The sequence below is a fragment of the Macrosteles quadrilineatus genome, unplaced genomic scaffold (assembly GCF_028750875.1).
Source record: "Macrosteles quadrilineatus isolate MER2022 unplaced genomic scaffold, UCM_ALF_1.0 Scaffold_3__2_contigs__length_128488019, whole genome shotgun sequence".
In the NCBI taxonomy this organism is placed as follows: domain Eukaryota; kingdom Metazoa; phylum Arthropoda; class Insecta; order Hemiptera; family Cicadellidae; genus Macrosteles; species Macrosteles quadrilineatus.
In genome coordinates this window covers 120,304,458-120,329,730 of record NW_026542596.1, presented here as the reverse complement: position 1 = coordinate 120,329,730, position 25,273 = coordinate 120,304,458, and the positions used below count along the sequence as shown (strand labels likewise).

The window sequence follows — 25,273 nt, the reverse complement described above, 5'->3', positions numbered from 1 at the left end:
TTGGTCATACCCCGTGTGTGCCTCCTGCCCTGTAGTGGTTGGTCATACCCTGTGTGTGTGCCTCCTGCCCTGTAGTGGTTGATCATGCCCTGTGTGTGCCTCCTGCCCTGTAGTGGTTGGTCATGCCCTGTGTGTGCCTCCTGCCCTGTAGTAGTTGATCATGCTCTGAAGTGATTGTTTATGTCATGTAGTGGTTTATATGTCCTGTAGTTTTTAGTATTTAACAAAAGCTACAGGACATCTTACTCAATTTTCTTATACTTCACTCATATTTAGTACATAATACACCCTTAGTTGGTGATATCATTTGATTTTAAGACATTTTAACTTTAGACTTTAGAAGGGCTTTTGGGCTTCAGAAGGGAAACAGTTCACTTATTTAAATTTTTTTCTGCAAAAATTTTAAACTTTAGATAACACAATTTTAGTAATTTATACCTGTATAAAGAAAGCTAACCTATATTTTTCTTTTGATATACAGATTAATTACTTTACTGATGATAAACCACTAATTTGTTGACTATTATTTGTAAAAATAGGTAACATAGAAGAAAAGCATTTCTAATGAACATTTTTATTTATTACCAACAAAAAATAAATACAATTTTAGTATCATGATCCAATGATAAATAACAAATAAGTATCTATACACTCTTCTAAAATTATCAACATACATAGTATATTTGTTCTGATATTTGTTTACACCACTATGAATAAAAAATAAAAAATAATCACCATATTAATTGATTTATAATATGTAAAAACTATATTACACGGAAAAAGCACATTTATAATCTTCTTAGCACTTAAAGTTTACCGTACTTTGTTTTGCATTAAATATTACTTTAAGATTAATTTTCATTTAGAAACAATAGACATCATGACAATAGACATCCTCTACATTATAACTATATTACAATGGAATAATTACACTAAACAGCAATTAATTGTTGAGGCATTATACATTTGTAAAATATACAATAGAAGCGCCATAAGTCACAAAATGTAATAATAATAAAATACTACATTTTAAGTACGGGATGGTAAACTAACCTTACCATAGTGCTTCAGACAAATTCATACTCCATTTGTGTTGCTACAAACTCGATAAAGTAGTTCTCGGTTTATTTACATTATAATAACAGTTACAATGGAATTTCGGTTCTTCCTATAACAAATGGGTGAAATAAGACAAAAATGTAGCGTAATTTGTTATACCCTTAAACACTAAACTTGTCTAATTACTTTGTGGAATTTACATCGAACTAGTAGTACCTCAATGCCTCTTTGGTTAAGCTAAATGAAACAGCTTGAATCGAGAATGTACATTCATCAGAAAAAATAAACAAAAATGTGAAGTAACGTAGTGTTTGTGCAGGTGTTTAGTGGTGAGAAGAAGCCGAAGGAGCTGCGTTGGATGCTGCGGGGGCTGGCTGTGGGGGAGGCATCTGCGGAGGCATCTGCATGTTCGGGGGATACATCATCATCTGCGGTTGCTGCTTCTCCTCCGGCATGAATTTGGCTGGAAACATCAACAATAGATTTACTAGTGTAAAAGACGGAAGAACTGTCAAACACTCACTCCTGTGTTTACATTACTGACTTTCAGTTACTGAAGTAGACATCACATCTATATTGACCACCTGTCACCAGTTTGTTACTTAAAAAAATATAGTTGAAGTCACAAAGCGTGCTAAAATGATTGTTTATACCTAATCTTTAGTAACCAAGATATTTTATGTGAAATGAAAGATGTTAAAGCTTACACATCATAATAAGTCCTATCAGTTGGCTTTGGTAAAAAAGTTGGAACATTCGTCAGAAATAAGAAATAACAAATCGTCGTTGACACTGATGCTCCATCGTACTCGAACCTCCCATACAAAAAAGTATTGGAGAATGCTGAAAGAGAGAAGAGTGACACCAACAGAAACGAGAAACGCTTCTTTCACCCCACATTAGTCACTTCTGTAGACGGAATGCTAGGCGAAGAGTTTCAGACATTGCCAGAGCATTGGCATTCGACATTGGCAGACCGACTAATAGAAAAATGGAAGAAACCTTACAGTGTGGTTATGAAGTGGATAAGGGTAAAAACTCTAAAAACCATCTGTGCAACATTAAGGGCCAGCAGCATGTGTCTAAAGAGAACAGGAAAGAAGTGGAGGACCCTTAGAGAATTAGAAAGATGGAGCTGGAGTTCTGTCTGTTTACTGATTGATTTATATTTGTTGCATATAATAACTATTGGACTATGTTTATTATATTTAGTACTCTTTGACTTCCTTATGAGAATTCAAATGTTTTTGTTTTACATATGGTTTTCTGTTGTTCATTAATTATTCTGTAAATAAGTTTGACCAATTTAGTACATTATAAAAGTTTCTTCCAGTAAAGTATTCTTTTCATTTCATTCTATTTAACTTGTAACAATAGTATTTTATAACAGGTTATGGGCCCAGACACCCTTATATTGTGTGTTACAGGTTTTAAATAGAATAATTTATTGCTTGAGATCAAATCTTTAGTATGGAATTCGTTATGCAGAAAATGGAATTGCTGCATGGAAAGGACAACTGGGATGATTGGAAATATCTCATGCAAATTAGGCTTAAAGGAATCCCAGATGCATACGAAGCCATTTCTGGTAAAATGGAATTGCCAGAGAAACCTAAAGATGAAACACAAGCTGCAGAAATGAAAGAATATAAAATTAAGATGGATAGGTATAACAAAACACAGTCAGAGGTAATGTTTATGTTAGCATCTTCATTAAGTAAGGAAGTAAGAGCTCAGGTAAGAAACCTAGAAAAACCAGATGAGGTTTGGAAGGAGCTGCATAATCTATTCGCAGAAATAGAGGAAAATAAAGCCTATGATGTTTGCTCTCTGTTCTTCACTTACAAATGGGATCAACACTTGGATATGGCTGGAAACCTATCTGCAATCAAGTCATTATGGGTAAAGCTTCAAGAAGAAATTAAGAAAATCCAAGACAAGAAAGAAGATAGTTTACCTCAGATATTGTTGATTTGCAAGATTTTTGAAATCCTACCAGCAGAATATTCCAACTTTCAGACAACTTGGTTAATGATTCACAAGGATAAAGCGAGAAATCTTGACAATCTTACAAATTGGCTCTGTACAGAAGCGAGAAAGCTGACCTCAAAGGAAAAAGAGAAAGAAGATACAGCTTTAATAGCAGTCAATAGATCTAAAGAAGCCAAAGGTAACTTAGTAGGTCTACAGAAAAACAGCAAGCACAATGATAAAAAGAAAAAGTTTCCATGTCACTATTGTCACAAGAAAGGACATTGGTTGCAAGAGTGTCAGAAATGGATAGCGGATGGAAAACCTGAAAGAAAACCTGAAAAGAAAAGCTTGGAAAAAGAATCCAAACAAGCAGCACTAACCATATTAAGCAATTGTGTTTTTCAAACCCAGAATACTACCGCATCACATGATTGGTACGTGGACAGTGGTGCTACCAACCATGTTACACATTGTAGGGAAATGTTTACTGACTTTGAACAATTTGAGTTACCTCATGCAGTTACAATGGCAAATGGACAACAGACAAGTGCTATTGGTAGAGGAACCATTTGCATGGAAGCAAATTTGGATGGTATTTGGAATTCAGTAAAACTAACCAATGTATGGTATGTACCTGGTATCTTCGCAAACCTATTTTCAGTAACCGCTGCTCAAGATTTAAATGTAAATAGTAAATTTGTATCGACATCCAAGGATTGCACTTTGTTTGATAGAAATGGTAAACCACTCATCAAAGGACATAGAAGTCAAGGCGGAGGCTTGTTTAAATTAGCAGTAAGAAAATCAGTAGACCTCATGGCTGTTATGGAAGGAGTTCCAGCTGTTAATCAGTTGCAGTTACTTCATGAACGACTAGGACATCAAAGCAAAACTCATGTACAAGAAATTGCAAGGAGAGAACTGAACCTTAATCTCAAGCTTGACAATGAGGTATGTGAAGGTTGTGCTTATGGAAAAATGCACAGAACACAATTCAGAAGCAGAGATGAACACAGAGCTTCAGTACCTGGTGAAATCATTCACTCTGATGTTTGTGGACCTTTCTTTGAGTCGATTGGAGGTTCAAAGTACTTTGTATTGTTCAAGGATGACTTTACTCGCTACCGCAGTGTTTATTTTATGAAGACAAAATCTCAAGTTGTAGAGAAGCTGAAGCAGTTTCTTGCAGAAGTCAAAATCACAGGCCATGTAATATGTAAGTTGAGATGTGATGGAGGAGGTGAATTCGACAACGAAAGTATTAGACAAGTCCTTCAAGTGAATGGAATACAACAGTTGATCACAATGTCATACACACCACAACAGAATGGATCTGCAGAGAGAGAAAATCGGACCATAGTTGAATGTGCAAGGTCAATGATGCATGCTCACGGTGATCTGCCTCAAGGCTTGTGGGCTGAATTGATAAACACAGCAGCCTATATTTTGAACAGAACTGCTAAGTCATCAGTTGCCGGAAAGACTCCATATGAATCATGGTTTGGAAAAAGACCTACGATAAAACATTTACGGGTTATCGGGACAGATTGTTTTGTCCATATTCCAAAGCAGAGAAGACGTAAGTTTGACAAGAAAGCGATGAAATGCAAACTTATTGGATATGATGGTAATGATGGATATCGTCTCTGGAATTCATGGAAATGTACTGTCATTCGGTCCAGGGATGTAAAATTTTTGAAAGAGCCTATTAGTGAATCCATAGTAAATAGGCCTATATCTTCAGAAGAAAAAGTCCCCGATGAAGCAAAAGATGAGAACTGTTCAGCCCCTGTAGTAGAAAATGTCCCCATTCTCTTTCCTGAAGATGAATCGGAAGAAGATAAATTGACAGACGAGGAAGCAGAACAACAGGAAGAAAATGTTGTGCAAACTCGCCAACTCCGAGATAGAGCTATGGTAAGGCAGCCCATTCGTTTTGAAGATTTTGTGATGAGTGCTGTTATGGGGAACACACACTATGAACCTAATACATACATGGAGGCATCGAACTGTGAAGATCATCTGCAATGGCAAAAAGCAATGGAAGATGAGATTAACTCACTTCACATGAATGAAGTGTGGACACTTACTGAACTACCCAAAGGTCACAAAGCCATACCTTGTAAATGGGTATACAAAGTAAAAACAAATGCCGATGGATCCATAGAGAGATACAAAGCCCGTCTAGTAGTAAAGGAATTGATTATAATCAAACCTTTAGTCCAGTAGCAAAAATGCCAACAATCAGAAGTGTTATCGCAGTAGCTGCTAATGAAGGCATGAAACTTACACAATTTGATGTGTCTACTGCCTTTTTGTACGGCAAAATAAATGAAGAAATTTATATGCATCAACCAGAAGGATTCAGTGATAACAGTAATCACGTCTGCAAGCTTAATAGAAGTTTGTATGGTTTGAAACAAGCACCAAGATGCTGGAACGAGAGAGTTGGAATGGTCCTAACAAAACTGGGACTGAAAAAGAGTGATGATGATCCATGTCTTTTTATCCGTAACAACAATGGACATAAGTTAATCGTTGTTCTATATGTTGATGATGGACTCATTGCTTCAACTCATGATGAAGACTTAAATTCATTCCTAGTAGAATTGAAAAAAGAATTTAAAATCAAGTCAAAACCAGCAGATTATTTTTTAGGATTGGAGATTTCCAAATCTGGTGAAAATATCAAATTAAGTCAAGGAGGATATGTTTCAAGAATTTTGGAAAGATTCAACATGGAAAACTGCAGATCAGCACCAACACCTATAGTAAAATCTGAACAGGAAGACAAAAGAACAGATGAGACGTCTTTTCCGTATCGAGAAGCTGTCGGAGCTCTTATGTACCTCATGGTTAGTACCAGACCGGACATAGCGTACGCAGTGAGTGTCGTCTCCAGAAGCCTAGAAAATCCTACAATAAATGATTGGTGTCGAGTGAAGAGAATACTCAGATATCTTCAGGGTACTAAAGATTGTGGAATCGTGTACAAGAAGCACATTGGAAGTGGCGTTCTTAATTGCTACAGTGATTCAGACTTTGGTGGTGACCATGAAACCAGGAGATCGACAACAGGACTACTGACTCTGTACGCAGGTGGAGCGATATCATGGATCAGCCAACGACAGCCTTCTGTTCAACTTTCCACTACGGGAGCAGAGATAGTAGCTGCGAGTGAGGCGGCCAGGGATGCAATTTGGTTAAAGCGATTACTAAGCTCATTAACTGAACTTAAAAGTACACCTGTGATCTTCGTAGACAATGAAGCTGCTATATGTCTAGCACAGAATCCAGAGCATCACAGAAGAACCAAACACATTGAAATAAAACACTTTTTCATTCGAGAACAAGTGACAGCAGGAAACCTGGAAGTGAAGAAAATTGACACAAGTGAACAACTAGCTGATTTGTTTACAAAACCTCTTCTTGGACCAAGGTTGAAGGTTTTAAGACAGAAAATTGGACTGGCTTAACGTTCCCATGAAGTCTCTAAGGAAGCCTTGAGTAGGGGGAGTGTTGCATATAATAACTATTGGACTATGTTTATTATATTTAGTACTCTTTGACTTCCTTATGAGAATTCAAATGTTTTTGTTTTACATATGGTTTTCTGTTGTTCATTAATTATTCTGTAAATAAGTTTGACCAATTTAGTACATTATAAAAGTTTCTTCCAGTAAAGTATTCTTTTCATTTCATTCTATTTAACTTGTAACAATAGTATTTTATAACAATATTAAATTTCTTTTATTAATTAATAACATCAGCACAATCTATTGTTGCAACTTCCATTTTGATTTAAAAGCAGGTGACAACTGTAATATGGATATGGGATGTCTACCTATCAATATAGTCCTAGCTGGCAAGGAGCAACTGTTTGACCAACTAACATATAAAGCACTTAACAGAGTTATGTTGGGGTGTTGTGATGATTTTCTTGTTGCAAGTTGCACTAACTAAACTACCTACTGTGTCTGTTAGATACTTGTAGCAAAGTAGCGATCTAGTGTAATTACAATCCAAACAGTCTCAATTTGTATCGTTTTCGGACGTAGACGTATATTAGATATTGTCATTTAAGTAATAACGCATACTGTACATTTTTTATGGTTTTATGGCTAATAAATGCATTGGATTTAATCTCAAAGAGTTTTCTAAATATAGTTGAGTTTTTATTCAAATTTTCGCTATTATATTTTTCCGACAACTTGTGGTTTTGGTGTGCTAGGCATTTAGTTCTTACATTTATTGATTATGTTGGTTAGAATTTTAACTTTTCAATGAGTATATTTTACTTACACTTGAAATTGTTAGCATCAATTAGGCTATTATTTTAATTTTGTGCATTGGAAATGTATGTTAAATCCTCTCTATTTTTTAAAAGCCTCAGTTAAGTATTTTATTCATTAATTTTGAACAGGACTGCTTTGACTATGGCTACAGTAGCCTGGGGGATGCAAGAGGTTTTAGGTTTGGCGCAAGGAAAAGGACATCTCTCAGGACCTTGGCATGTTGTTAGAATATACTTTATTCAATCACCAATTTACATTATAAAAGTAAATCTAAATTGATTGTCGAAATTCACCAACTGTGTGGATTGAATTAAGACTATAGTGTATGAACATGCCGTGTCAAATGTATGTAAGCTTAAACATGCTCTAAACAATAATTATTCTAAAACAAAAAAAAAATTGCTGGCTTACCTTAGAAAGCTTCTGCAAACCTTTCCAATTCTGAGCTGCTGCTTTGATTCTCAAACAATATAAATGTGAAATATCAAGAAATACCATGCAAAATTCTCCATGATTATGCTCTTTCCCACATTTATAATCAATCTGAGTTTTATATAGAATTTGTTTTAAGTTTGTTTGTTGAAAGTAAGGCTTGGTCATTTACATGACTTGTCTTTAAAAACAAAAAAGTTACCTACCTAATAAGTTTCAGTTAATACTTTTATTCATACTATGCTGTTTGTTTGATTATTTGCATTGTTCTATTAAAAATCACTTTTTAATGAGTACCGTAGTGTTAAAAGTAGTATTAAATTTAGTATTTAAATCACTTACTATAAAAATTCGACTACTAATTTTTTCCCTTATTTACTAACTTTACTCATTTAGACTTTTTTATTACACTAGACAACAGTCCAACAAACCTCTGTTTGTAGCTTATGTTGTATGTTTCAAAAACCTAAATTCAAAATTTGTGAATTCTTTTCCAAATGACTCACTAAATATTTTCCATAAAATATACTACCTAAATTTATTTTTTTATATTGTAAAGTAATTTTGGTTATCTTTCAGTGGTACTAAAAAAACCAGCGTTTGAATAGTTGTAAAAATTGTCTGAATGTTGATTTATCTGATATCCGTGATTATAAATGTGCAAATATCAATGAGAAGTGTATGTAATAAGAGTATGGTAAATGTTATTTGTGCATGCTTTAATTATGATGCATGCCAGTAATAAAAATATTCCTGGGCCTTCATTTACCTGAGTACAAACTATTTGATTCTATTCTAAGATATAATCAAAAGTCGAGATTCTGAAAGTAAGTCTTGAATGAATGAGTGGACATTTTCACTCTTGCTTGAGGAAACAAGAGTTAATTCTCTTATGTGGTTGAGTTAAAACTTTTAGGAATACATTTAGGAATATTGAGTGGATACAACTACCTCACCCAAGGAATTCCAATGTAGAAAAAGTTCACATCACAATTAATTCATCAATTAATCATCAGAAGGAAACATGTGTCTTGTAAGGAGGCACGGTTTTGCAACTGACTTTCTACAATATTAATTCTGATGAAACCCCCTTTGTCAGGGCGAAATATTAAATTAAATGTGATGCAAAATTTGATTAAGTTAACTGCCTGAAATTATTGCCTTGGATAAACTAGTTTTTTATCCATTCCTTCTTCATTAATGTATTCGTAAGCCAAGTCGTCTCTTGTCTTTCTCCCAAAACTATAAACAATTATTTTAATTTTTACTCCAATATTCTGCCCTGTTTAAAATTTTGTATTACAAATTTTCACTCGTTTATGGTAGATCTTTTATGAGATGTATATACAATTTAGTTATTCTGACACAGCTATAGCTATATTATGACTGATCATGCTGAATAAGTCTGGTCAGACTGCTCAAATTTTAATTAACTTAACAGGAGAATTCCATAGCCTGGGTCCATGGTGCTCTGGTTGTTTTTTTTTTAATTCATTAGTTACCGTACCTAGGGTGGATGTTTTTAAATTCATCAAAACACTTTAGATCTCAAAACAGTTAGTTGTTTAAAAAAATGATTCTTTTAATCCCAAACAGTATGGTATTTCAGTGGGTAATTTGTTAAGTTATTACTTTGGAATTTGAATTTATACTTTCACAATTTTGTGTAAGTGTAAGCATAGATACTCTTCCTTCAAGGAACTCTGATGATGTCACAGTTGGGTTTTAGAGGTTTTAGATTGTCAAACAACAAAATAATCAACCATATGGAATTCTTCTGTAGACCTACAGTGTAGGTTATCTACAAGGAGTGTGTTGTTGACTCTTTAGATTCCTCTTTGTATGATGCTATAGAAATGTATGTGACTTACCTATACAAACCAAACAATTCCCATTGTTATGTAAGTGTTTGTATTAAGAATTGAGACTCAAAAAACTGCCCCATGCTATTATGTATCCTCAGCCAAAGCGTAAATTGCAAGTTGATGTTAGCGAGATGAAAAGCATACCATTCTCAATGTGATGACAAGTGGCAAAAGTAGTAAGTAAAACCCAATATGTTGCTGAAGTGTTTAGCTATTCTGTATTTACTTATGGAATGATCAACTTCCAATAAATCATAAAAACTATTTAATTACATGTACAACAAAATTACTCAACAAATAGCCGACTTAGCGTTAGCTATAAGCAGCTTATAACTATATAATAAATAACTTTGGACTTAAAGTAAAACTAAAGATCAATTAGACAAATTCTTTATGTCTAACTAATATCCTATTTAAAAAGAGATGATGTTACTTATTCAATTTCCCGACTTTTGACATGAATAATTAACTGCGCTTTTAGTTGGAAAGTTATTGTTTTTTATTTTAAAAGCTATGATCTTACATAAGCTGATTTATGAAATTCATAGTAAATTGTAGTACCTAATTTATTTCTGGCCAAACTTCCAAATCAGGAGTTTTCAATCAAGATTCAAGATATGTAAGTGTTAATATGTACAACTCTCTAAGATTGACAAAATGTATAAAAATGGTAATTTTTCGCAAAACGTGTTTTATTTCATTAAAACACCTCTAAGACTCACACATTTTAACACAATGTCATGGGACATATTTGTAGGCCTACATTAATTTTACAATCACTCAATATATTCTCTCTGTCTTTACATATAATTTCCAGCTACGAATATAGTACTGGATATAGTAATATTAAATTTAAACGTACATTTAATCATATTTAAAATAAATATATTTCATCAATAACAAAACTTAAATGACAATAATGATAACTATGTCTAATGCCGCGTCACATAAACAATCTAGGATTATAACAGGAGAATTAGCTGAAGAAGCCTTCTAGATCTACGCAACCAGCGACCTGTCTGTCGTATCGTACTTATATTTACACTGGAGGTAAGGTACATTTATTAAAGATATTATACATTTCCAAATCCAGCCATTAGCCTTATATTGTCTTTTACTGTCTGACTGTCGTCCATATACCTTTGGTGTTATCAGCAACGAGGAAAATATTCTCTTCTCATCAAAACACAAACTGATGGACAATAAATATAACAAGTTTGATCTGGGTAAAGATTGTAGTTAGATTTCTCGTACATGTTACTCTTTGCAAAGCTTATTTCAAGTATCGGAATGTTTAAATTTTTCTTATAAGGTCGCATAATGAAGGACCTACTCTTTATTCCTAACTATTTCACACACTGGTGGGTTTCCTAAGTACATGTTAGTAAAAGAAAACAATAAGCTTAAAGAATACTATTACTACAAAAGCAGTGGTAACTCCAATCCTAATAAATAAGTTTGGTATATTTCAAAAGCAAAACAGTATCACTGCAGGACTGGATTTATCACGCAGGAAGTAGTTTTTAAAGAGAAAGATTTATAGTAGCAAAACTTTCGCAAAATTGTAGTAGGACTATTCATTTAGTAGAAATTTAATAGTTTTGTATGAATATCGCTTTAGGTCGTGTGAGACCTTTACAAGTGCGGCAGCACTAGTCCTTCTCAGGACAGGGCTGTCTTTATGAGGGTAGATGTAGTTAATTAACATGGGTTTGATGGTTACTTTTATAAGCAAACTTATGCTTTCATTACTAGGTTATTGTTAGTTTGGTCATTTTGGGATTTCCGATTATTATAAGGCGGGGGCAAAGATTGCCTAGTGAGTGGTAAATCCAGGCCTGTCACTGGTACATAAAATGATCAATAGAAGCGCAAGATACGATCTTGAACTATAAATATTTCCAATAATACACATGCAACAATACAATACACTGTGCAATAAGCACAAAGTATAAATAGTAAAATACTACAAAGTGAGATAAAGTGAATTATAATGGAATGAAAAATGAACTAAGTACATAGGAACACTAGGATTATTAAAACTATATACGGGCGATTCAAAAACCAGAATATGAATGAGTGAGAACTCCTTATATCTGTTATTCTTATGATATTTATTATGCTCAGTTAAGTGTTTGGTTTTGTAGAGGAAAGATCTATGCATTAGCGACAGCAACGACACACTCAGAAGTCTACTGTAATAGTTAATATAGTTATTTAATAAGCTATCCTTCACTATATAAGACAAGTGTAAACACTTTCAAAAGAAACTTAACACGTATTTACAGTATAATTTCTACAGTTTGAAGTCAAAAGAATACAATGTGTAGTACAATTTACATAATTACTGTGATATATCGAACAAACAATTTTATATTTACATATGAAACGGTATTCAATAAATAACAGTTGAAGTAACCTGGGCTTTAGATCACTCTAAAAGTTCGTAAATAACGGGAGATTCGTGAACGAAACTATATGTCGTTGTATGACCTACATAAACCAAGGTGGAATAAAGTTCTGCAATTTTGGGTAATATGGGTGAATTTTTAAGACCAACGTTGTTAGCAATTCCGTCTTGAAATGATTTCCTGCGCCGTGCAGTCATGCTCAGATCTATATAGTTGGGGTCGATTAGTTAAACTTACCTACGATTATGGCTAGTATTACTAAACCAATGACCCCCATGATAATCATCATCTGAAACAAACACAATGTTACCAATGAGAGAAAGTTTGTAAAAAATAAACTTAATAAAAAAGAGTAGACAGTTTAATTTATTACGGTTATTACTAATATTTTTCTTTGCTGGCTACTGTATGACTAGACTACTAAATTGTACTGAAACTGAAGTTGATGGTGTTTGCTGCATCTGAAACTTTGAAAACTACTGTATAGTTTACTTTATTATTCCAAGGAGTACAATTCTCATTCAATGCTCAATATGATGCGCCTTCAAATATCTGTCACGCAATGGTTTTTAGTAAAAGTATTATAATACTTGACTGTATTTCTAAAAATGTTGAGAAGTTTTATCAACAGGTTTACCTAACTGTTTTATATAACTGTATCGGCCTATCATGACTGATGTAGCCTATGTTTTGACCCCGAATAAAACAACACTGCTAAAATATTAAATTTGATAAACAACATTTCCATAAAATGATTATGCACTCTACCATACCACAGCTTTAAACAAAGAGGAATGTTTTGTAAGAACATTCATAAACATTTTGCAGTACTTCTCAAACCTCAACCATGGTATTGAAATCAAATCAAAGCAAATATCAACTATTTTCTTACCTTTAAATTTTGCAGCCAAAATTTTCTCTTTAGTTTTCCAGCCTGTTGTTCAAACTGTGAAGCTCCCTGCTGCAGTGCATCTGAAATAATATATTTTTTTTAATATAATAAAATATTTTGTTATAAATTTTCTCTAAATATAGTTGAATTTAAATAGTAAACACATTATGTTATCATAGAAAGTTCATATTATGTATTTTATATTGGGCGTAAGAGGTACAACTACTCAAGTCACCAAAGTACTAGCCTGATTTTTTCATTTTGCTTGTTCATTATAATTTTTTTATGTAATACTTAGTTCCAACTAGATATTGTAACTAGGCTTGTACTTGGTTTAACCTATGTTAACAATAATCATCAGAACAGACAAAAAACAGACAACAACAAAGAAATTAAAATAATTTATGAGAAGAAAGAAAAATATAATATTGTTTTTATGGCATTTTATGGTTTTTTAAGCTTGGGATTGTTTATTATGTTATTTCAGTCTAGACCAAGAGGTTGTAGCATTTATCAATTCATAAAAACCATTGGCGATAGGCAGGATTTGAGCCCGGGACCTCGAGAACCAAAGTCCCATTCTCTCACAAGACCAGGTCGCTCCCTAACATTTTATGTGTGGAAGTGTGTAAAGTTGAGATAACAATTTTGCACTCTAGTTGTGCTGTTATCACTTGCACAATCACTAATAAGAAACACAAATACACATAAGACAAGGTTGTAAACAGTAGGTAGAAACCCATGAGGAACATGTGCCTTGTTAAATTTTAATCTACTTATTTTGGACACATTACTGAGTTACTTTTACAAAAACTCCAGGATGAGAACCAATGAGCTTAATACGAATGTGGTAAATTAATTTAATCCTGGTCTAATCAAAAACTTAACCAGAGTATGGCAACAATGGACTGTTTATATAGACACAAGAGCTCAATAGGGAACAGGCCTGTACAGATTTAAACACAACAAAGTTATCGCCAACCGGCTGGATAACCCAAGTTTTTACAAGTTTTGAAATGCTTAATTTTGTGTTCAAATGTTTTTTATGTATGTGTAGATGTCCAAAACTTACAAATCTGCAAAGAGGGTGTTTCATGTTTCTAGACCTGATAATAGATTCATCCAGTTCTAAATGTATACAAAGTAAATTGTATTAGAAAACTAATTGCTTGGACTGAAAAGGGTACACATAGTCTTAATTAATTATACATTTTTAACGCTATTTTCTAACAATTGAAATAAATTAAATATAAAGTCTATGCTAAGTTTTTTCCTTAACTTACCAGCTCGATCATCCAGTTCAGACAGTTTCTGATCTCTCTCCAATACTTTTTCAACATTTGTTTTCATAATATCTACGACCTGAAAACAATTTTGTTTGAAAACTCAGATATTTTCTTCATTATATAAAAATTAACTGTCAGTAGAGAGGAGGAATAGTGAAAAGATTATCTTATTTTACCGTGATTTTATCGAAATAGCCACAAACTTCAAGTCCAACCCATGTTATCCTTAAAGTCAAAACCTTACAATTGTTCCTACTGATCGAGGTATACAACCACCACTAAGGAGGGAGGGAATGGCCCTCCCTGGTCCCCATGTCTTGAACAGAAAGTGAATTCAACTCAAAGTTCTTCACACTAATCTACACCAACTTCACATCATATATATTTTTATATAATATGGTAAAATAAAGTAAATACATAATTTCAACTTTACCTCGTCAACCTGTGCCTGTGTCTGCTGTAATCTCTTCTGTGCCGCAATCTGTTGTGGCGTACGCGGGCCGCCGACAATCCCATCCTCTCCGGCTTGGCCGGGCGCCAGACCTCCGGCAGCATCAGGGGCAGACCTACACATCATACGCTTACAGTACTCGGTCACGATCAGAGATGATTGTAGATGTTGTAAATACTGTAGTGCAGCTTTCTAAAAAGTGTTAAAGCTTTGAGCTCTACAGAAATCAAGCATATTGAAAATGTTTGGCTGTTAGATTTGAAAGTACAAACAGGCCCAGGGTTAGCGTGAATATTTCTAATAGGTGTGACACCCCCCTACTGGTGGTCTGGGGGTCCTTTAGTCCTTTCCCAACAATATCAGGAATTGAAATAGCTGAAAATGATTTTAAAGGCTAAAAGGTTATAAAATAAAAGGTGTAATTTATAATCATAGAAGAGCAAAGTAGAATTGATTGTCTTTTAAGTTTATTTTGTGGAAACAGCAATAGTAATATTCTATGGTAGGAACAATACCATTACTGTAGTATCAAGTCTATTATTATGTACACTAGTAAAATTGCGGGACTTTACTAAGATTAGTCAAAGATTAAAAGATTTTAAATACATACGGTATTGTTCAAAACACAAAACAAATCCATAATATTTTTTTCTATCCAGTTTTCTGTATCTGTCAAAACAGCTCAAAAGAAAAATACGTAAAAGGTTTATCCAAAACAGCGTTTTTACAATAATTATAATACTTTGAAAACAATTGCATTAAAACTATAACTAAACATTTTTCTGAACTAGGATTGTATACATCAGTTGCTGTTGTGTCAAACTACATTAGGTAGCAGATAAGTAAAATAGATGAAAACTACTGGTGTTACAATACATAGTAATTTTAATTGCATTTAGCCCTTCTAGCACTATAAGTCCGACTAATGGAACCTCATGATCAAACTAATCCTTCATTAACAAACAATATACAAAAATAGGTTGATTAAAATACTGTAGTAAGTCATACAACCTCCAGTAAGCAAATCTCTTGAGATATAGAGTTCCAATCCCTATAACTTACTGTGTAGTTACAAAATTCATAAACGGAGTTGTCATTGAAAAGTTTGTCTTTTTGGCTTCTGAGGAACATATTGCTCTAAGTTTTTAACTAACTGAAGTATTTGTCAGTTGTCATACTTTTGCTTGTTTGCACTTAGTGCACCTACCTCTTTTCAGGTAGGCTTTTTGTAGCTGTTGAATTTGGCTCCCAATAAAGCTGCGTATTTAGTATTAATTAAATAAAAATCCATTGCATTACTTTGATGTGTAGGGACAAGTAGATATGATTGACGAGGAAAAACAAATGCAAGTTGGGAGGTTTATTTTCACCTTTCTTTACAACATATGGTTGCAGTGGTGCGTATTCTAGGTGTTTATGAAGATTAGAAAACTCTTGTTCCAATATAATTTGTGTACATGACACTAATTGGGCTCAAAGTGAAAATCAATGAGAAATCCATTACATGTAGTAGTTATTTTATTATGCAGTTATTGTACTGAATGCAGCTACGGAAAGTAAATAAAGGAAACGTCTTATAACACTTATGAATGTATTTCGCCTTGGGTCTGATGATGATTGGAGTGTCCAATCAAAATCTATCACCACTTACCATCTTTTTTGTATATTTACCGTCTTGTAAGTAATAATATAAGCTTAAATATATGTTTTAAGTGTTATAAGAATTTTCTTTTATTTACTTTCCGTAAATTTAATAACACTTACAATGCTGATCAAGAAGTTATTGAATGCAGTTTAAAAAGCAGCATATTTATAAAAGTTACTGATTTTTCTCCATAAAAATAAAGCACTTACTTATAAACTAATCTAAAGAGTTGATTATTGAAAAATTTTACTGTGTTTAAAATGCTTTCATAGCTCACATGCGAGCTTTCATACTTACTAAAGCTGTTCTGATGTGCATCAAAGATAGCTTGAAGTTGTTTAAAACATTTATTAAATGTACCTTTAAAGAGAGAAATAATACTGCCAAACTAAGGAGCTTAGAAAAAATGCTTGTTTGTGAAGTATAATGAACACCTTTCTTGGAATGCAATCACAGAAAAAGGATTAACAGAGACTAATATTTTTAATTCACCGCACAGATAATTTGTTTCAATCATTTCATTTTTAAGCCTATTTCCAATTTAAGGCTGCTCTTCTCAATAATTATTGAACTAAATGTAATGTAAAATATGTACAATGTTTCAAATCACATCTACCCCACATAAGGGTGTATTTGTACCATATACTTGAACTACACCAGCATTAAACAAATTTTTTTTTAATGTTTGATCCCAATGATAATAAAATGGATTTTTGAAAAAAATACAACTAGATTATACAACACTCCCCGAATCTGAAAAGGACTGGATAGTTTAAAATTCAATAAAAAAATGTGGTAAATACACTCTTACAATATTCTTAGTCCTTTTTCTGTGTCTATTTATCAATTAGCCTCTACTAGCTTGTTGCACAAAACTACAGCAGAGATTAGATTTCATATGCAGGAGTTTTTCTTTCCCTGAACTTACTCAACCACTGGCTCATCAGACATTAGAGAATGGCTGTGAGAAAGAAATATCAAGTTAAACAACACAGATAAACATAAAGAAGAAGAAGAATGTACACAAGAAATTAAGATTTAAGAGTATAAATACGCAACACAAAACACACAGATTTACATTAGTGAATTAACCCTTTGAACTTGTTTGGTTAGTGTGGCTTGCCGTTTATGTGAACAGTACCATTGACTATACGTGTATACAGTAGCATACAGTAGTCAATGACAGTACCTACATAATTTTGTCAACATCAGCTGTCTTTGTTGTATGTGAAGCCATTAAAACTAACCGACTTTTGTACGTATAAGGTTAGCCACAGAGAAGTAAAGTACAGAGAAATCACACAATGGTACACTAAGGTAGTGTCTAGCAATAGTCGCTGGTGTCTAGGGTTTAAGTCCAACGCCACCCATCCTCATGTACTACAACGCTCATGGTGAAGGAAGACCCAGTGTCCTACGCACAGTGCTCTGGCTCTTCCTTGCTAGTCACAAGATATTTCGGCACAGCATATACAGTATATGTGTACTGGGGCAGGAGCGCAAGGGCACAGCTTTCCCACTCTGCTTTGCCCCAAGAACCTATATAGTAATTGGTAAGAGACCCATATTTTTCCGCAACAATGGTAAGCATTCCTGCACTGGGAAATTTAGGACTACACCACTGACAACATACTAGAGCTGAAAGCGCACGGTCGTCCCAAAAGCTTGTTTCCTTATGTAAACCTTACTTCCTGTGGGTTGACCACCTTCAAGGCCGGTTTTTCTAGCCAGCTTGAAATGATTTTATTTTCAAAGCTGCTTGTTAGGTATCTCTTTGCAGATAAAACTAGGAACGTATAGAAAAACAAATATTTTGTGGCCAGTTTTACTGGATTTCTGATTATTCAGTTGTTTTTATGTTGGTCAGTACCGAAAAATCAGAGCGGCAGGAACAACCGATATAAGCTTTGTTTGAGGTATTCACAGGGCCGCGTTAAGGGTCAGTGGAGCCCTGGGCAAACCCAAAAGCAGTGCCCCCATTTTTTCCTAGTGTGGGCCAATGCCTATTGGTTGAGGGGCACCCGGTGGGCGCCCCCCAAACCTTTGGCGCCTCTGGACATATGCCCAGTCTGCCAGTTTATAAAAGTGGGCCTGGGTATTCATTTTTTATCCTATATAGCTATATAGAGAGTTTATTATTTAACATAAGTTTTTTTTTCATGATGACTTCCAACAAAATTTTACATTTTCAAAGAATGCAGGCCTCTACTGAAATAATCTTTATTATTATTCTATTGGCTAATGGTTTCAGTTAGGGACTAAGTATCGATTGTATTGTCACTATTCCTCGACAATAGTAAAAGGCAGCAATATGAAGGACTTATATGGATGCTTAGCTTATGTCCCTCCCTCCAGAATATTTAAGCATACATACAAGTTATTAATCCAAGAGTATATAGTGTCACGTGTCTGTGGCGGATCTAGAACAGTCACAAGGGGGGGTGAACCGGGTCTAGGGGGTTGGGGGTACCCCCCCCCCCCCAAAGAATTTGGGTAAACTAAGTCTCCAAAATGGCAGTTTAATACCATTTCTTTGTCAAAAGTTAGTGTGACAAATTATTTTACGCAATGTAAAAAAAATATATATACATTTATGCCCGAGAAGGGGGGCTTTTGCTGAAACCCCTCTGGATCCGTCACTGCATAGTGTTAGTTAAAAATAAGAAACAACATTATACCAGCTTCATCTTGCGCCATTTTTTGTCCCCATCATCATGGTAAATTTAACATATTTGTAAGATCATTTTAATAGACTGCACACAATTACTTTTAACCATCTGTTGCGGTGTTGTTGAAGGACACACGATCATCTAAGTCAAATGTCAGATTAACCCTTTTTCATTCCAAAAATAAAAAATCTATGTTAGAGAAGCCAAACAGTTAAAGAAAACACTGGATGAAAGATATGTGCAATCGTTTAAGGCGGTGCAGGGGAACATGGCAGAACAGAGTTCCGGGACTTGGTATCTCTCTATTACGGAAAGATAAAAATATTGACATAATTAAGGTACATAATTAGGTTACAGTTCTGACCCCTCATTTTTCACAAATCGAGCACTGGTCTTAGGCTCAACAAAGAAGTTACTCATATGTTCCTTATAAACAGTACATTTGAGTTCCTTTTAGCAAATGTCTGCAACTAACTGCCCCTAACTAAACGTTTTTACTGAAAAATAACAACAAAAAATGGTTTTACAATTTTTATTCTAGTTTAAAAATTTATAGGTAACTGAAAATGTTCAATTTAAATAGCTTGACCCAAATATTACACATCTTAAGTGGGCGTTTTTTTATTATTTTAATAATCTTTTCTAAAAATTTTGGGATGGTTAAATGCCTTAAAATGGTTAGAATGCAATGCAAAAGTTGGGGGTTTCAACATTTTCATGGAAAATAAGATAACGCCAACTGGTAAGATTTATAGCAAATTGTAGATCCATAAACTGGATCTTTATACAACATTAGCTCTGATGAAGAGGGCCAATACTTGACATTCTGCTGAGCTTTCATATTGAGCTGAATCATCAGAGTGTTGAGTTTGTAGTTGGGTCATCTTATAGAGTAAATGCGTTGGACAGAAACTTAAAACTCAATTATGAAAATCATTCAGATTCTATTCACTTTATCTGTACAGAAAACAATTCAATCAGAGTACAAACCTCTGATTCAATATCCATATTTTTTTGAAAAAAATTAAGAACACTATAGATCTTAGAAAAATCATAGGCCGATTAAAAAACATATTTAATAAAGATTGTTGGCGGTTTAAATAGACACATTGGAGGGTATAATGAGAGGGAATTTGAATTTCCATATGAATTTCGATGTGTCTAATTTGTCGCTCATTATTATCAATGTAACTTTAAAAGAGAATGAAATATAAGTTGATGGGATGAAAACAACTCAAATTTTTTAAAAGAAGGTAAGGACTTCTAAAACAGAGATATAATGCTTTGACCTATATATACATTACATTAAAATTGTTTACATATTTTAATTGCATATGTCAATGATAAAAGATTTTAGAATCACTTTTCTTCATAGAAAGGTAAGTTCCTACCAATTAAATTTTGGGTATGATTAAACTGTGACATAATAAAGACATAATAAGTTTTACCAGCTACATCAATGTGCAATATTTTTGTCACAAGGATAAAACAAAAATAATTATTTGGACCGATTGGTAAGAATAGATTAGGAGCTTCTTCCTGTTTTGTTAAGCCTATTGGTTTATGATAAGGAATACTGATAAAACATTGCAGGTTATAATCATGTCGTAACCAAGTCAACACTTTACACAGCACCTACCCATTTAACCATACTTTCTTTAACATTTAATGAATTATTAAACCTGTACCGGTAAATTATGTAGGTTATTGTAAGCCTTAAAAAGTGTGATTCCTCCTATAAAAACTGGTTGTATTTTGTATTACTTATATACTCATATCTCTTAGTATATTTTAGTAGCCAATTATTTTTTATACTCAAAACTTTTGTCAGTAAGACTTTTATTAACATATTTTCTTGTGCCAAATGATATTTTCAAGCTAAAAAATTACTAATACTAACCACTACTAACATCTAGAAATCCAGAATTATTTTTTATGTTAAAAGAATTCAATTGAAAGAGCCAGTGTCAAAATGAATGATAATTTTACTACTTGTACAGTATTCATAAATTTAAAATAAAATAAAACAATTTTTTTATATATTTTAATTTGTTTTACGCTCTATAATGTGATATCACATTTATAGCCAAATTTATTAAAAGCTTACATAAAAACTTATTTATTTGTGTTTTAAGTAACTTTTAGTTTACTGCAATAAATTGATATAACAATCAAAAGAAATCATTTTCACAAACAATTAGAACACAATTTCATATATATATATATATATATATATATATATCTATATATATATATATATAATGTCTTCTTCTTCTTCTTCTTCTTCTTCTTGATATCGTAATGCAACTTTTAGCATTGCAGCTTTTCCAGGAGTAAGATTTATATACTGATATTTCACGCATATTGAAGGCTTTAAAACGTCCGAAAGGTCAAGAATGCAAATAAATCGTAGATTTTGATAACTAAACGATACAACGATAATTTACGATTATATTTGCGTAATCGAAAAGTGGATTACATTTAAGATGACAGGACGGGTGCCACCCACGCGTCAATGCAATCGATTTGTAATTTACCTCTTTCATATTTTTAACACATAAACGCACTTTTCGTCCACGACTATTACAAAAGATGCATACTCGAATTCAAACAACAATGTTTTAACGTAATTACTTTATAACTACCTATCTTTTACGTTAAATCTGTTCAATTTGTCCAGTTTTCTTCTGCCTTGCAATGAAAAGAAGGTGCACAGACCACCCCCTCGAATCTATCTTACAATCTTTCTTACTCCGATTTAGCCCGGTTATATCCGTTAAACATACGTGTCAAAAAGTTACTTACATATTTTACAGCTATGTACAAAGTCGGGTCGCCTTCGACACTCGCAAAACACACGAAATTTGATGTAAAATCGTCCAAGTGTCGAACATCAGCAGTTAGCCGAGTAGAGATAGTTGGCGCAGTCGCGATAGCAGCGCTACGATCGCTTGGCGGCATGGCGGGTATCGATCAGATGTTTCGCGCATGTCTGTCAACCCGCACAACGACCCACTTTATTTTTTGATAAACCCAACCCCTAGTAAGATACTAGCGTAAGCGTAATGTTTGTAATTGCAATTAAACTATCATAAAATCCTCATTAAACCAATTTCCTAATATTATTTCTTTCAACAGTACCTAATTTTCCAGTACATTCCTTCCGGTAATTTACCCATGTAGCTTATAATAATGTGTGTTTTGTTTTTGTATCGATATTTTTTTATAGTTTTGTTTGCATACATAACGATTAACACCATGTTCAGTAAGCTACAAGCAGATCCTCAATCCGAGATCCACGATACGTGCGTTGTATGCGTGTGTATGAGTGTGGGTGTAGTTGAGAGGGTGTGTGTATAGGGGTGGTGAGGGGAGGAAACTTTCGGTCAATACGATTGTGTGGGTGACTCGCCATCCCTGTTATACAAGGCGGAGCTCACAGTACGTGGGAAGATGGCTTCTAATATAAAGGTAATGTCACATTTCATAAATACCACGTTTCTCTAACCTAAGGGCGTATCCCGATACAAATTAGTTAACAATTTCATATATTTTATATGACCAAACAACCACTATAAAGGTATTCTATTTCCCCGTTTTGTTTATAGTGCAGTTTCTTGTTTAGAAATATTTTGAATGTACATTTTTTCATTGATTTACAGTACGCTGTTAACATTTCATCTTAATGTAAATTTTTATGTCGTGGCTAATTTTTTTTGTGCTTCGTCGCAAGTTTAGGGTGGTTAATGTGGATCATACAACGCATTACATAATCGTATCCATCACTTGTATGGTTTGACTTTACATCTACCTGTCATAAGAAAATATTGATTCATTTAGGCATATAAGCCTGTATTTTGTTTATGGCAGTAATTCCAGTTTTGGATGCTGGTTACGCTAATTTTCCTCCGCAAACATTTGCTTTCTTTCTGACAGAGGTTCATAACAGCGATGGTTGATGTTAATGTTTTTTATTTCGGCAGTAATTTCTGTTCCCAACTGTATTTGAACTACTACGGATTGTACTGTACAGTATCGTCAAATACGTATTAAATATTAAAATCACCTGAACAATTATTTTTAAATTTAGGAAACTAATAGATGCAACAAGTGTTTAATGCCTACCTTTTATGTTTCAAACTCGTTTGTGTCTAGTGTTGACTTTATGAATGATTCATAACTAATTGAGGATCAAGGATGAATATTAGAAGCATTACAGAACAATAATTCATCAGAATGTTTTGATTACAAAGTTACAGTGAATAATGAGTGAATTTTTGAATGTTAACTATCCACTTAAATTTTTTACAATGTCATATTAGTCATTTATATGATTTAATTATAATGTAACTTCCCTCAAAAAAGAAAAAAAACAAAAAAAAATTACCACCAAGTTTATTATTAGGTATAGGCCGAAACTAGTTGGCTACACTAGCAATATTTTGGATTACAAATTACAACGAAGCAGGTATTTACAAAAATCCCTTTTACTTTTAGCGAATTTCCCATAAAGGGAATATAAGCTATTACCGTAGTACTCATGGTAAGACCTGGACCCGGGACCAATATAATTTTTCATTTTGAGGTCCCTAGAGGCCAAAAACACCATCCGTTCAAATTCATATATATGTTTGTCACTTCTTTTTATAAAATATAATATTCAGGGTGCTCAGTTGTACTTATTTACTTAAATATTTAATATGTATATACAGTATATATATATATATATATATATATATATGTGTGTGTGTGTGTGTCCGTTAGCGCGATAACTCGAGCAAAAATGATCCGATTTTGATGTAATTTGGTACAAACGTGTAAACCTACGTTTATTCGAACGAGGTCGCGAACCAGCATAATCGGACCATGGGAACGGGTGTTTATGGGAGGTTTTATGGGGTAAAAATGGGGTTTTCCCATTTTTTACCCTAAAAACAAAAAAGTTTGCAATTTCTTTTTAAGCAGTTTTGTAGAGCTTAAAAAAAGAAATAATTTAGTACATTGAAGCGCTGTTGTATGCCTAACGGGTTATATTATCTGTGCTAACGGTCACGGAGAAAATTCAAAAATAGTGTAATTTTAAATTCCCATGTTATTCTTATGGAGAAAATGAAAAAGTTTACTTGTTTATGGATATATGTTGATACAATTTGGCAAATTTATTTATTTCATCCTATATTATTGACGTATGGTCAAAGAACACTTTTTACCTTCCCCGTAGCAGCAAACCTAAGCACTCGTTAAATCTTATGTTATTTAAATTGGGAATAAATATGTCTTATTCATGGAAATATTTTAGTAATAATGTAATCAGACAAGTTGAAATTCACTTAGTCTGCAGGTTTGCTGCAGCGGGGGTATTATTTAATAATGTAATCCGGAGGCTTACGCTTACATCAATATAAAAAATGAAAACTTGACTGCAGTGTGACGACCTTCTCACCGCAGTATTTCACCTCCCTTTTTTTAGAACCTTTGGAACAGTTACACGGAACTGTTTGGGATAATGTTCAATACAACTGTGACAAAAAGTATAGAATAGGTTAGGCGAAACCGTTATATTACAAATAGCTCCGTTCCTTTTCAACTTTATTATTTTTCCTGCATAAAAATTTAATTATTATGATATACCTTTTTTCCTCCTCCTCATAATAATAACAAGTCTTTTATAGACATGGACATAACCTGTAAGTTAGTTAACTGGTTTCGTTTATTTAATTATTCTTACATTACATCACGAAAACCGGCTTATTCTTAAAAGACAATGATATAATAGCATATTAAGGAAAACTATTCAAATAAATTGCACAGTTTTGTTAAATTTGCTAACAATGAGAAAGGTTATAAGGTATAAGGTATTGTTGATGGAGCAGGAGTCACAATGAAAAAGCACATCCAAATTAAAATCAAAAGTTTTACTATTATATTTATAGTTATATTTTGGATACAGTATTGTGAAGTTCATAATCTATACTTATTTAACTTACCTTCTTCTGTTTCAAAATTCAGCTCCCCAACTATTATTTCAATGGCATGGGCTTCTTCCAGATGCTGGATCAAGTTTTCAAACCACGAAAATTGATGAGAGCAATCACCCTCTGGGCCTTTGGGCAAATAAGCCTTTTCGGGTTGTTTGAACTGTCAGATTGTTCACTACAACAACTATCATGCACATTACGTGTATGGCGCGTTAAATTAAATTTACTAGCAAAAGTGTTTGTCACAAAATGAACATTCAAACTTTTTTGTATTAATATCAGACATACTGATCCAGTAACTCTTTAACTTGAAATA

At 33.4% G+C, this 25,273-nt stretch overlaps 1 protein-coding gene across 2 annotated transcripts; it reads right to left on the bottom strand.

Annotated features, from left to right (window-relative positions):
* Nucleotides 1-632: 632 nt before the first annotated feature.
* Nucleotides 633-21,895, bottom strand: LOC128988455 (neuronal synaptobrevin-like). 2 transcript variants are annotated; one of them, XM_054409747.1, is made up of 7 exons: nucleotides 21,785-21,850; nucleotides 17,239-17,271; nucleotides 14,648-14,780; nucleotides 14,212-14,290; nucleotides 12,929-13,008; nucleotides 12,274-12,325; nucleotides 633-1,522 (listed from the first exon to the last, which is right to left on the bottom strand). In XM_054409747.1, the coding sequence occupies exons 2-7, from the start codon at nucleotides 17,259-17,261 to the stop codon at nucleotides 1,383-1,385; spliced, it is 507 nt and encodes a 168-aa protein (XP_054265722.1). In that variant the 5' UTR covers nucleotides 17,262-17,271; nucleotides 21,785-21,850; the 3' UTR covers nucleotides 633-1,382. The 2 variants fall into 2 exon arrangements, with proteins under 2 accessions (XP_054265722.1, XP_054265723.1); XM_054409748.1 differs by lacking the exon at nucleotides 17,239-17,271 and having other exon boundaries at nucleotides 635-1,522; nucleotides 21,785-21,895.
* Nucleotides 21,896-25,273: the final 3,378 nt, after the last annotated feature.

What these genes read in the sequence shown, in the direction of transcription:
- LOC128988455 (XM_054409747.1), bottom strand. Translation starts at nt 17,261, where the DNA reads ATGTCTGATGAGCCAGTGGTTGA. An exon ending in TGAACTGGATGATCGAGCTG is followed by an intron (nt 13,009 to 14,211) that starts GTAAGTTAAGGA and finishes ATATTATTTCAG; the next exon opens with ATGCACTGCAGCAGGGAGCT. An exon ending in AATACTAGCCATAATCGTAG is followed by an intron (nt 1,523 to 12,273) that starts GTAAGTTTAACT and finishes TGATGTTTCCAG; the next exon opens with CCAAATTCATGCCGGAGGAG.